Source organism: Salvelinus sp. IW2-2015, linkage group LG17, assembly GCF_002910315.2.
Source record: "Salvelinus sp. IW2-2015 linkage group LG17, ASM291031v2, whole genome shotgun sequence".
Lineage (NCBI taxonomy): Eukaryota > Metazoa > Chordata > Actinopteri > Salmoniformes > Salmonidae > Salvelinus > Salvelinus sp. IW2-2015.
The window spans coordinates 3,446,465-3,460,014 of record NC_036857.1 but is presented as its reverse complement, the minus strand read 5'-3'; the positions used below and the strand labels follow the sequence as shown (position 1 = coordinate 3,460,014).

At 43.9% G+C, this 13,550-nt stretch overlaps 1 protein-coding gene across 1 annotated transcript; it reads right to left on the bottom strand.

Moving 5' to 3' along the window:
• Window positions 1-1,976: 1,976 nt before the first annotated feature.
• Window positions 1,977-9,567, bottom strand: b4galt3 (UDP-Gal:betaGlcNAc beta 1,4- galactosyltransferase, polypeptide 3). Its single transcript, XM_024005433.2, has 8 exons — window positions 9,152-9,567; window positions 8,416-8,513; window positions 7,637-8,191; window positions 7,271-7,506; window positions 6,993-7,183; window positions 6,783-6,905; window positions 6,183-6,287; window positions 1,977-6,092 (listed from the first exon to the last, which is right to left on the bottom strand). The coding sequence occupies exons 3-8, from the start codon at window positions 7,911-7,913 to the stop codon at window positions 5,693-5,695; spliced, it is 1,332 nt and encodes a 443-aa protein (XP_023861201.1). The 5' UTR covers window positions 7,914-8,191; window positions 8,416-8,513; window positions 9,152-9,567; the 3' UTR covers window positions 1,977-5,692.
• Window positions 9,568-13,550: the final 3,983 nt, after the last annotated feature.

The following is a 13,550-nucleotide window of genomic DNA, read 5'->3' as shown; positions in this document are numbered from 1 at the left end:
GCGCGCGTAAAGGCTGGGACAGGTCAGTCAGTCTCATAGGCACTAACAGGAGTTGACTAAAGCCTGTCTCAGCCTTCTCTCTGTTCTTACTTATCTATCACACCAACATACCTGATTGTCTCTCTAATGCCAAAGATGAGGTACAGTAGACTTTTAGTCCAACCAATGTGAAACTCCAGCCACAAAGCAAAGTGGATCCACTGGATCTATATAATATGTTTGATGACAAAGAGACACCTTTTTTATTCCTCATGTGAAATAGAGGATCATTTGAAATGTTGCCATTGAAATGGGTTTTATTCCTCATGCGAAACAGAGGATCACTGTCACACCAGCCTTCGCTTTGGCTCCCCCTCCTGTCCAGCTCAGGCGTTCGGTGTCGCCGGCCTTCTAGCTGCTGCCGAACCTGCTGCTGGCGAACCTGCTGCTGGCAAACCTGCTGCTGGCAAACCTGCTGCTGGCAAACCTGCTGCTGGCAAACCTGCTGCTGGCAAACGCCCTTCACTCATCAACACCCGGACGTGTCTCGTCATCATTACACACATCTGGTTTCGATCCCCARTCTATCACTGTATATATACTCCCTCTGTCATTTGTRTTTGACGGTCATTGTAAATGTTGCTTGTTTTCCTGAGAGGAATCTCTCCTACTATTTCCTGAGTACTTTATTATTTTGCACTTTGGGTTTCATCCCACTTTTATTCATATAGTGCTTTTGTAAACTCAGTAGTTCTAAACCTGCAACTGCCTACTCCTCTCTACACTTGTGACAATCATTTGAAATGTAGCCATTGAAATGGTTTTTATTCCTGGTGAAATAGAGAATCATTTGACATGTTGTTATTGAAATGGTTTTTATTCCTGGTGAAATAGAGGATCATTTGACATGTTGTCATTGAAATGGTTTTTATTCCTGGTGAAATAGAGAATCATTTGACATGTTGTCATTGAAATGTTTTTTATTCCTGATGAAATAGAGGATCATTTGACATGTTGTCATTGAAATGGTTTTTATTCCTGGTGAAATAGAGGATCATTTGACATGTTGTCATTGAAATGGTTTTTATCTGTTGTCTCCTTCCTGGTGGCCTCTGGGACATCACCTCAGTGTAATCTTGATCTAAATCCCAGGCTCCACTGTTCCTAGAGGATATTTATTTGGAAGGAGTTTTTTATGAATGCTACAGAAATGGGCAAACATTGGTAAGAAGAAGGTTCTACTGCCACCGTGTACAGCCTACGGCACACAAGAGGAGAGTTCTTGCCTTTCAGAAATGTTCTGTGAACCAACTATATTTAGCTGGGAAAACACTGCCAGTAAATGGTCCCTGCCCATTTTTTTTTCATGGTTTCCACCAAGATTTTGTATTGACTCTACGCCAGATTGTGAGACTAAGTTGTTCAATGGGAGTTACATCAATGCAATGGCTGGTCCCAATAAATTCAGTGTGTATGGAACCTTCTGCATACCGTGTGACGTCTGTGTACAGACCTTGTACATTATGGATTTATAGCCTACCGCAGAACATTACTATGACTGTCTGAAATCACACTCTATTCCCCATCCAGTACACTACTTCTGACCAAAGGCATGTGTTTCCTCTGAGATACTGTATGTATTTATTTCATGGCTGTTCAGTTCTACTACAGCCCCCCCCAACACCCACTCCGATGCCTCTGAATCAGAGATTAGAAAACAGATCGAACATTAACAGGAGTCATGATCTATTTATAAGTATGATCTCATGGCTCACTCTATAATCCCCCACTTATGTTGTGTGATAGAACATGCAGGATTGCCATAGCATTAAGAGTGATGTAATGGTTTGATGTGTATATGATATGCATCTACTGTATGTTTCTCTGATGGGGTGACAAAACATTCCCTATGTCCTAAGTGTCCATTAGCCATTACTCTAACAACCTATTCAAATCATCCTCCATTAAATACATACAGAAAAGACAGCAGGCAAGTCTGCTTTTGAATGTGTTTTATTGGTATGTTTTCTCTGTGTAGTCATGAAACACAACACTCCACAACATGGCCCAAAGAATAACCCCCAATCTCTCTAGGGTGCCATCTCTGCTGGCCTCTCCTTATCTCCCCCCCTCTCACTCCCAAACACAACCCAGCAGACACGGCAACCCCAGAGGACTAGAGCTGTCCAGTGTCCATTTCCTCTAAATATGATAGTTCATTTTAATCTGAAGGTGGAAYTCAGGTTAGAAACTCAATACAGTGACGAAAGCACATGTTATAACCTTCCATTCAACTCCCAGTCCAAGTGATATAATTCATATCCCCTTAAAACTACAATAATATTCTAACACTTTTCAATACAGTATGTTACCACACAGCTATCAGTATGGAAATCAACACACCGAACTGATCATGATTGAAAAAGTAAAAAGCATGTTTTAGAAATAAAAGTCAAAACRATGTGACTAAATTAAAGTTACAATAGATTGCCTATAGTAGTCTATACTATTTCCCCTGCATTTACACCAAACATCTGATAGAAAACTAGCTATTTTATTAAATATAGAATGATTTCCAGGTACACACTGTCTCCTATGATACGCACTAGTCGGTTATGTCCCTATGAAGAGCTGTGTTAATATGACTGCAGATATATCCTATGGATGATCACTTACAATTGATTAATAGTGGATGGCATCATCACCACCACCATCAAGTAGTGTATGGTTATWGTGGGTATACAGTAGTTTCACTGGTATGCCACCTGTGTAGTGAATCTAAAGTCAAAATACTATTCTCTTTCTCTAATTCTCTAAAATATCTCACACACGTGAGTTGAAAAGGTGACCTCAAAGATGGGGGTGGCATTTCATCATCCTCATTGTAACGATTTAATTGGGTACAAGGTGCAGATATAGATTGACAGTATTGAATTAATATTCCTATTGTACAGTCAGAGGCCTTGATTCCCATACCCTCCCTCCCTCCTCTATTAGAAAGCACCCAGGTAATTATTATTTATATATATATATATATATTCTTTCAATTTAACTAGGCAAGTCAGTTAAGAACAAATTRGTATTTACAATGACGGCCTACCCCGGCCAAACCCTAATCCGGACGACGCTGGGCCAATTGTGCGCCGCCCTATGGGACTCCCAATCACGGCCGTAAAAAAGTAAAGCTCTCTCCCAGACAGCAAGAGGGCATATATGTATGATATGCTGTACACTGAATCAGAGACATACAGTACATAGCCTACAGCAGGGGTCCTGGAGTGCTGCATGGCTCAGTTGGTCATGTGTGGTGACTAGTTGGAACAAAACCCTGCAGGACCTGCGACACTCCAGGAACAGGGTTGCCTACAGCATTCCATTCTTTAAAACATGGTGCTTATTGAGGCATAATGTTTAGAATGTAGAAGACAGAAATAGAAATATAGAATATATCAAATTAGCTGTTCTACCTGATAAAGAATTCAATTGTTTCCATTCTAAATCTAATTTCTACAGTATCTGCAAGGTTTGGAACTTTAAGTCCGTCATATAAGTTCAGCACAGTGCTAGTAACCATGACAACTACATGGATAATATGAACCACCCTTTCTTTCACGTTAAAAGGCTGGTCTACATTCTGATATGAGGCATTGTTGATGCTATGGAATGCTCCTCGAGTAAATACTCACTGCTGTAAGTAAGCTTAACGGGTAAAACCCAAATCCTAACAGTAGTTTAATAAATAAAATACATTCAAATTAGCATCAGTAACACAGTAGTTAAGTGAAATAAATCATGAAAAAAAAACATTCAAAACACACATTATTCTTGAATGTTTAAGATTAATATTATTAATTTATCTTTCTTCTTTTTAAAATACTCGTATTGTTTGTGTTGCTGTTCTTGTCCATTAGTAACCTGTATTTTGTCATGTTCTATGTTTTGTGTGGACCCCAAGAAGAATAGTTGCTGATTCTTCAACAGCTAATGTGGATCTGAATATTATTRTATTTTTTATATCAACTCATGAACAGCATATAAGCTTGAAATGAGCATCTCTCTAATGAAACCCTATGTCCTACACACTCCTTTATCCAATCACATCGCAGCAGGAAATACAGTACAGGTAGTTAGTTACCTTATAGCTCCTCCTACAAACTGGCTCCAGAACCTCCCCTCACTAAAACATATCTTATCGTTTTTGGAWTATAGTAAACTAGTATGATAAAGTATGTACAGTACATTCCAGATGGCTGATATGAAATCAACATGGATGGCTATGAGGGATTCTGTACTGGATGGACATAAGTTCACTCACTTAAAGACAGTATATTCAAACTAGATAACAAACTATAGAACCAAGTCTATGGTATTTGAGGCATAGAATACTTAACTTCCCTTTACGTAGAGATTTCTTTCTCTATGTGAAGCGATTAGTAACACAGTTTACATTTTTACCCTTAGATTAGATTGTCTCTAAACCCAAATACACAATCAAGAGGCACCCGACTCAAAGTAAACAAACATCTCTATATAAATATAAATCCTACAGTCATCTGATACGTCTGGAGGGTGAAAGCACTGATCGGGCAAACGGATATAAAATGGTGCTCGGAGAAGAAGTTGCCTGTAGATACAGACTTAGCATCAGTTTACCCTGACCCAATATATATACGTAACCATAAAAGGGACAACAGAAAACGGACCCCAGATCAGCGTCTAGGGACAACTTTGTCCCACTCCATAAAAGAGCAATAGAAGAGAGAAGGCACAGAAACACTGACCCACACAATAGGGCGGACCAACAGCAGCAGTTTCTGGGAGCGGATAGGCTGAAGCCAGAAGTCAACTAGGAGATGATTGGCTGAGAGCAGCAGTGGGTTGGCAGCGGATTGGTTGCTCGCAAGATCTGGCATCCCATTGGCTGAAAAAAGGAACTCCGGAGTTTTAATTGGGTTTGATTAAATGCTGATGTCACAATCTCTCTCTTCAGAATTAATGTTCACCACACATGACGTTACCTGTCCATCAGACCAGTGGTTCTAAAACCTCTCCACCCGTCCTCTCTCAGAAGACTACAACACCCTTCACATACCAGTTGTCTGGTTCAGTGGTTCTCAAACCTCTCCTCAGGGACCCCATGTATTTGAACTATTCCAGAGCTAGCACACCTGATTCAGTAGCTCATCAAGCCGTTGACTACTGGAATCAGGTGAGTTAACTCAGGGCTACAACAAAACTGTGAAACGTCTGGGGATCCCCAAAGAGAGGTTTGAGAACCAATGAAACCAACTGGTAATAACGGTGGTGTAGTCTTCTGAGAGAGGAAGGGTGGAGAGTTTGTTTGAATACCGTGACTGTCGCTGGAGGTGAGTCACATTCAGAAGGGTTTTGAGTTGGCTGTAGCCTAAGCCCTATCCTTCACAATATCTAGTTTCACGGACATAGCTAGCTTTACTGGTCCCCTCATAAGGGARCCTATGATAATCAAGGAACAGAAGGTGTGTCATTTTAGTGTGCATCTCAATAGTCTAAAATGGCTTCATCTCATCATGTCCTTTCCTTCATCTGCACTGATGTGGTAGAACTGGACAGGACAGTAACATCCTCCACATTGCTAACACCCATCCTGTGTTTTCAGATYCAGGAGAGAAGAAGAGAGGGGGCAGCTTTAGACCAATGAGATGCACCCCATATCTCCAGCCCAGCCTTCTTCCTACTTTACCACACCCGCCCTCTCATCTACAGTCTGATGCACTGTCTTTGACTGGGCGTGGTCTACCTTGTCAGGTTTAGCCGTAGTCACAGCTGTAACCACACCCACTTTAACGGCTTGCCCCTCCCCCTTTACGTCATGTTTGGCTGCAAGGGGTGTGTCTCCCCTCCTCTTTGATCCATGTTTGCTCCATGGCACAAGGGGAGGTAATTCATCCCCCTTCACCTCACGTTTGGGCATAGGAGGCGTGGCTTTCCTCTGGGGCAGACGAGGGTCATCCCCGATGTCGACCGTCAGGTTGGTGTAGAGAGGCTGCAGCTCTTTGGATAACAGCTCGTAGGTCAGAGAGTTCAGACCATCAGAATGCCAGTTGAGCCTGGTCCGTTTCAGAAGGTCAAACCTGTGGAGGGACAGGGGGAGGAGAGAGATGAGTCAATAAGGTGTGTGTGTGTGTGTGTGTGTGTGTGTGTGTGTGTGTGTGTGTGTGTACCTGCGTGGATTCTGCTCGTTGCCCCTGTCTCCTTTATGCTTGATCATCTTGTAATGTCCGATGGCCACTGGAGGGCGCACTATCTTCATCCCAGACAGACGCACTCTGAGACAGACAGCAACACAGGAAGAATTAATATGTTGATTTGAGTGAAATAACTGAAAGACAGCACAGGACTAGATAAGGTAGCGTCTCAAGATTTTCCTGACCAATTGACCTCACTAGGAAAAACTCTGGGGCCTACTAATGAGGTGTGTAATCCACTATCATACTGGTCCATTGGCCCTCTATGGGACAGAGTATGGGTTTTCACACATCCACCTGAACTAAACAAACCAACTAATGGGGAGGAAATCTACCAAGCAAACTGCCCAACAAGCTGACATGGATACTTACTGAGCTCCAAACATGAACTGTAGGGAGAGACACAGCAAAGCAATGGCGGTGAGAATGGAGATGAACAGGATATTATGACAGAGGTAGAAATTAAATACGTGAAGACAAATAGCTAATGAAGAGAGATACAGACYAGACATCTTTCAAGGAATTCACTGGTATAGTCACATGTGGTTGTCCCTCCCAGCCCTTCGCCCTACTCACCTGGCAGCGATGTCATCGTCCTCCCCACCCCAGCCCCAATAGGTGTTGGGGAATCCGTTCATTTTCATGTACTGCTCAGGTGTGACCGCAGATACCCCTCCGAAATACTGGGGGTACGGCAACCTGGGTGGGACAAATACCAGAAGATGCCAGAACCTCAGATGACACTTGACATACAGACGCTGATACTCTTCATAAACACACACATACCTGTATCTGAACTTGTCCATGGCAACGGAGAGGTGTGTGGGGAACTGATTGTGACAGGTGTAGGTGTTATGGTCATTTTCAGGCAGCAGATCTACATCGTGTAGGAAGATACACCCCCAGTCCTCYTCTCTTAGCGCCTCGCGGACCCCAACATTCAACAGCTTAGCCCGGTTAAATGTAGAGTTACCCCACTGCAAAGGAAAATACAGCGATCAGAGAGAGAAAGAAAGTAAGCGAGAGAGAAAGAGAGTGCGCGAGAGAGAGAGAGAGAAAGAGACCTGCTGGACTATGTAGATACTGTAGTGAATCTGTTGTCTCTGTAGGAAGGGGTGGAGGTGGTAGAGTAGGGCTCGGAGGTGAGTCTGGCGGTTACGGTACGGCACCACGATGGCCGTGTGGTGGCGCGGCTGGCAGTCTGGGGGGCTGTACCGGCCTCCCGGTAACACCAACGGGTTCCTCTCCCTGATCTCCTCCAGAGAGAGAGGCGAGGACAGACGCACAGACACAGGACCGACTAGCGAAGACAGAGAGAGGTAGAGGAGGGGAGATGTATCGTATTATGTAGGAAACCTTGATTATTCATACAGTACATAATGCCTTACAGCATGGTGGAGTAGTTCTCCCCCTCACACACGTATATTTACCCAGTAGTGGTGAGGGCACCTTGCAGTCCTTCAGCTGAGCCCCTGTCCCTGGTGGTCCYGTGCCTATGTGGGGGGCTGGTGGCGCCCCCAGGTGGCTGAGGTTGGTGTACACGTCGTGGGGGCGGGAGTAGTCAAACTCAGGCTGCTCAGAGTGAACCAGTACGGACACCAGCCCCCTGAAGCCCCCCAGGGAGAAGTAGACCACAAAGGCAAACTGGAAGCCCACCAATAGGGCCAGGGTACAGGGGGAGTCAAGAGAGCGACCACAACACGCCATGATGGAGGGCGGGAGAGAGAGAGAGGGGGTGATGGAGAGAAAAAGAGAGATGCAGAGAAAAGGAGAGAAAAGGAGACAGTGAGAGAATTAGATCAGAAAGAGGCTGGGATCAGAGGGGGTAGAGGGATGACAGAGGAAGGAGAGATGGAGGAGAGACAGCGGGAGGGTGGGGAGGCTGTAGGGGGCTCAGGGGGTTAGGAGGGGGGCATCTATGTGTATGAATGTTGCAGCGCTATAGCTCAGTCCACACGGCCATCGCTTCAACATCTGACGAGTCACTGTAAAAGACAGTGAACAACACTCAACATTGTATACTGTTACGCAAAAACAATGACATAGCTACTACAGTGTGTGTGTGTGTGTGTGTGTATGATAATAATAATTTTGTGGGTGCTTACATTTGTCCAATTTCCCACGTGTACTAATGTGTGAATTAGAAATGTGTTTTTTGTATATCCCATCTCTCCCTGAGAAACCGTCAGCGAGTGGTGTGTGAGTGTACCTGTGTTCTGCTGTAGTCCCAACTGGATGATATCAGAATCTGGCCTCCAGCAGAGAGTCTGTTCTCCCTCTCTCCTTCTCCTCCTCCCCTCATAGTTCCTTATGAAGAAGAGAAAGCACCAGGTAGTAGCCTACCATGACTGCAGGACTGACTTACTGATTTCATATCTGAATAGGAAGCCTGTAGACTCAAATGTTCTTCTTAAATTAGGCTACAGTATGACTCCAACGGTTCAGTTGCTACATGAAAAATGTATGAACTATAACAGCATTCCTAGCAACAGTAGGCTACAACAAGTCGCAACGAGTTTTTAGGCTATTACGTTCTGGTCCTCTGCCTATTTCAGTTAGATTTTCTATATGAGACAAATGTAAGATCCAATGATACCATAAACAATTACTTTCAAAACAGACTGAAATGTGTAAATTGATGCGTCCATATTAGGTGAAACATAATGTCCGTATCAAATCCATGTCAATTTTATCTCCAGAATAGGGTGTACAAGCTGTCAACATGACTAATAATAATTGTTGTATTAATAATAATAATAATAATAATAATTCATGTAGTCTAGGCCTAATATTTTTCGTGATAATCTGTTCACCTAGCTAAACATCATTCTATATCTCTAGATCATTGCATTCATTCTTAATTATAGGCCATTCTCGCGTTAGATCGGTATGTCTGCAACATTAATTTCTGGGGCAAAACTCCCTTGTCACACCCGTCGTCTCACCTCCATGTTCCTGCGACGTTCCAAATCTAGCCCCCGGCTTCGAATTAGGACAACTGGGCCGCACTGTGATCAACACATTCGATGGTATGGGTGGATGGAGCTGTTTCTGGGTGAGTCCGCTTCCTAATCTATTTTATCCAGGTCGAAATCCTCTACTAGCCGTTTAGAAAGCACTCTTCCGCATGGACTAAACACGGAAGGCCGTCGCTGCAGCAGCATCCAACATATATCAACATATAAACTGCGGTTCATCTCTCATCCCCGTTCTCAGCAGGCTACAGCGCTGCCGCTACGACAGGCAGGCCTGTAGAGGGGCAAAGCGAACATGACGTATTTTGCCGGGCAAATTGAACATGTTCAGTGCAGAAACCCTCTCGGTGTTCTCTCTCTCTCTCTCTCTCTCTCTCTCTCTCCCCCACACACACACACACACACACACACACACACACACACACACACACACACACACACACACTAGTTGAGATTGTATTGTGAAACACACATAAGTGATTATATAGCAGTGGAGGAAGGGAAGGACCAAATTAAAATAGTGAAACATGATAGAAGTTATATATTTTTGATAACTATATTAAATATATTCACGTCACTAAATAACTGAAACACTGTTTTGCAATGTTCTTCAGTAGCTTCAACAGCACCCTCTAGGGTATCATTATGGTGTAGCCAGAGCACAGCTATTTTCAGTCCTTTAATACAATAAAAAACTGTCATAGGCTGACCACACCGCTCGTGTCGCGTGCGCGAGCGCGAGCGTTGCAAAATAAATTTAGAAATCTATGTTATTCAATTATTGCGCCAACGAGCGTCTGCGTTGCCAAGGGCTAAAATAGAAATCAGTTCTATTTCTGACACAGATCGCGCTGCAAGTCCTGCCTCACTCATCTCCTCATTGGTTTATAGAAGCAGGTACCCATGTGCCATCTATGAATGAGGTCAGTGGCCGTAATGCACCTAATTTATGAAAGTTGCCAATCGCAATATAAAGTCAAGAGAAGAAAAGCCGGGAAGGAAGACAGATGACTAGAAACGATTCGGTTGACCGTTTTATGTGTGGATTCATTGGCGGAGTAGAGGACCTTGTGCATTTCAGGGAAAATAACAACTCAATGTTTATATCCCAGGACAAATTAGCTAGCAACAGRAAGCTAGCTAAATAGGACAAATTAGCTAGCAAGTGCAAGCTAACTAGCTAAATTGCCATAAAGGCTTAATGCTTTTCGACCTGTCCCAAAATTAATATAATTGGTTCAGAGTTTAAAAAAATATTTTAACCTGCGTGTCGTGATCGRGTTTYGTGTGGGYGGACAAAATACATGTATGCACGATGGCYCACGCGTGCAGCCGGATTGGGTTCCGTGTTAGGCTCATCCCACTGGGCAAAAACTGGTTGAATTAARGTTGTTTCACGTCATTTCAACAACAAAATTCTATGTGATGACGTCGAATCAACATGTAAAGCTGATTCGATTTGCAAAAAGCCATCAAAATAAGGGAATTTCATCTATTATCCACCCATCTTTTAACATTTTGGTTAATTTCACGTTAGTTGACAACGCAACCAAATGTAAATCAAATTAGACGTTGAACTGGCGTATATTCCCATTGGGATGGTTCTCACCCCKTTCCATAGAATAACACAGTAATTATGACGACTTCTGGAGGACGTCCTCCAACCTATCAGAGCTCTTGCAGCATAAACTGACATGTTGTCCACCCAAAGGATCACATAATGAATCTAATACTGAAAGCATAGCTACAGCTAGCTCGCAGTGCAGGGCATAAAGTGTGTTGAGTAGTTGACTCAAAGAGAGAGAAAGACAATAGTTGAACAGTTTTGAACAAATACATTTCTTAAAAAATAAAGGAGAAGCAGCAGAGAGAGAGAGAAAGAGACATATTTCGTTGTATTTTTAGTTTACCTTTCACATACTTAGATAATGCAGCTATAATTTAGCCTACTCAACAAATCTGACTCAAACAGAGATGAATGCTATTTATGTTAGCTAGATGGCTAAGGCTATCCATCACTGCAACTCTTCCAAGTCAGTTCTAGTTTGTTGACTATGATGTTAAAATCAAATCAAATGTTATTGGTCATGTACACATGGTTAGCAGATGTTAATTTGAGTGTAGCGAAATGCTTGTGCTTCTAGTTCCGACAGTGCAGTAATATCTAACAAGTAATCTAACAATTTCCCAACAACTACCTAATACACACAAATCTAAAGGGGTGAATGAGAATATGTACATATAAATATATGGATGAGTGATGGCCAAGCGGCATAGGCAAGGTACAATAGATGGTATAAAATACAGTATATACATATTATATGAGCAATGTAAGATATGTAAACATTATTAAAGTGGCATTATTTAAAGTGGCATTGTTTAAAGTGACTAGTGATCAATTTATTAAAGTGGCCAGTGATTGGGTCTCATTGTAGGCAGCCGCCTCTCTGAGTTAGTGATTGCTGTTTAGCGTTCTGATGACCTTGAGATAGAAGCTGTTTTTCAGTCTCTCGGTCCCAGCTTTGATGCACCTGTACTGACCTCGCCTTCTGGATGGTAGCAGTGTGAACATGCAGTGGCTCGGGTGGTTGTTGTCCTTGATTATCTTTTTGGCCTTCCTGTGACATCGGGTGCTGTAGGTTCATGGAGGGCAGTAGTTTGTCGCCGGTGATGCGTTGTGCAGATCGCACCACCCCTGGAGAGCCTTGGGATGAGGGCGGTGCAGTTGCCATACCAGGCTGTGATACAGCCCGACAGGATGCTCTCAATTGTGCATCTGTAAAAGTTTGTCAGGGTTTTGGGAGACAAGCCAAATTTCTTKAGCCTCCTGAMGTTGAAGAGGCGCTGTTGCGCCTTCTTCACTGTCTGTGTGMGTGGACCATTTCAGTTTGTCTGTGATGTGTACGCCGAGGAACTTAAAACTTTCCACCTTCTCCACTGCTGTCCCTTCGATGTGGATAGGGGGCTGCTCCCTCTGCTGTTTCCTGAAGTTCACYATKATCTCCTTTGTTTTGTTGACGTTGAGTGAGAGGTTGTTTTCCTGYCATCACACTCCGAGTGCCCTCACCTCCTCCCTGTAGGCTGTCTTGTCATTGTTGGTAATCAAGCCCACTACTGTTGTGTKGTCTAAAAACCTGATGATTGAGCTAGAGACGTGCATGGCCACTCATTCATGGGTGAACAGGGAGTACAGGAGGGGGCTGAGCACGCACCRTTGTGGGGCCCAAGTATTGAGGYTCAGCGAAGTGGAGATGTTGTTACCTACCTTCACCACCTGGGGGCGGCCRGTCAGGAAGTCCAGGACCCAATTGCACAGGGCAGCGTTGAGACCCATGGCCTCCAGCTTGATGATGAGCTTGGAGGGTACTATGGTGTTGAATGCTGAGCTGTAGCCAATGAACAGCATTCTTACATAGGTATTCCTCTTGTCCAGATGGGATAGGGCAGTGTGCAGTGTGATGGCGATTGCATCGTCTGTGGACCTGTTGGGGCGGTATGCAAACTGAAGTGAGTCTAGGGTGGCCGGTAAGGTGGAGGTGATATGATCCTTGACTAGTCTCTCAAAGCACTTCATGATGATAGAAGTGAGTGCTACGGGACGGTAGTCATTTAGTTCAGTTATCTTTGCCTTCTTGGGTACAGGAACAATGGTGGCCATCTTAAAGCATGTGGGGACAGCAGACTGGGATAGGGAGCAATTGAATATGTCTGTAAACACACCAGCCAGCTGGTCTGCGCATGCTCTGAGGACACGGTTAGGGATGCCGTCTGGGCCAGCAGCCTTGCGAGGGTTAACACGTTTAAATGTTTTACTCACGTCGGCCATGGAGAAGGAGAGGGGGGGGGCACAGACCTTGTTAGCTGGCAGCGACGGTGGCACTGTATTATCCTCAAAGCGGGCAAAGAAGGTGTTTAGTTTGTCCGGAAGCGTGACGTTGGTGTCCGTGACGTGGCTGGTTTTATTTTTGTAGTCCGTGATTTCCTGTAGACTCTGCCACATACATCTCGTGTCTGAGCCGTTGAATTGCGACTCCACTTTGTCCCTGTACCGGCATTTCGCATGTTTGATTGCCTTGCGGAGGGAATAACTACATTGTTTATATTCAGCCATATTCCCAGACCTCTTTCCATGGTTAAATGCGGTGGATCGCGCTTTRAATTTGCGCAGATGCTGCCATCCATCCAGGGTTTTTGGTTAGGGTAGGTTTTAATAGTCACAGTGGGTACAACATCTCCAATGCACTTCTTAATAAACTCACTCACCGAGTCAGCGTATAGATCGATATTGTTATCTGAGGCTGACCGGAACACATCCCAGTRCGCGTGATCAAAACAATCTTGAAGCGTGGATTCCGATTGGTCAGACCAG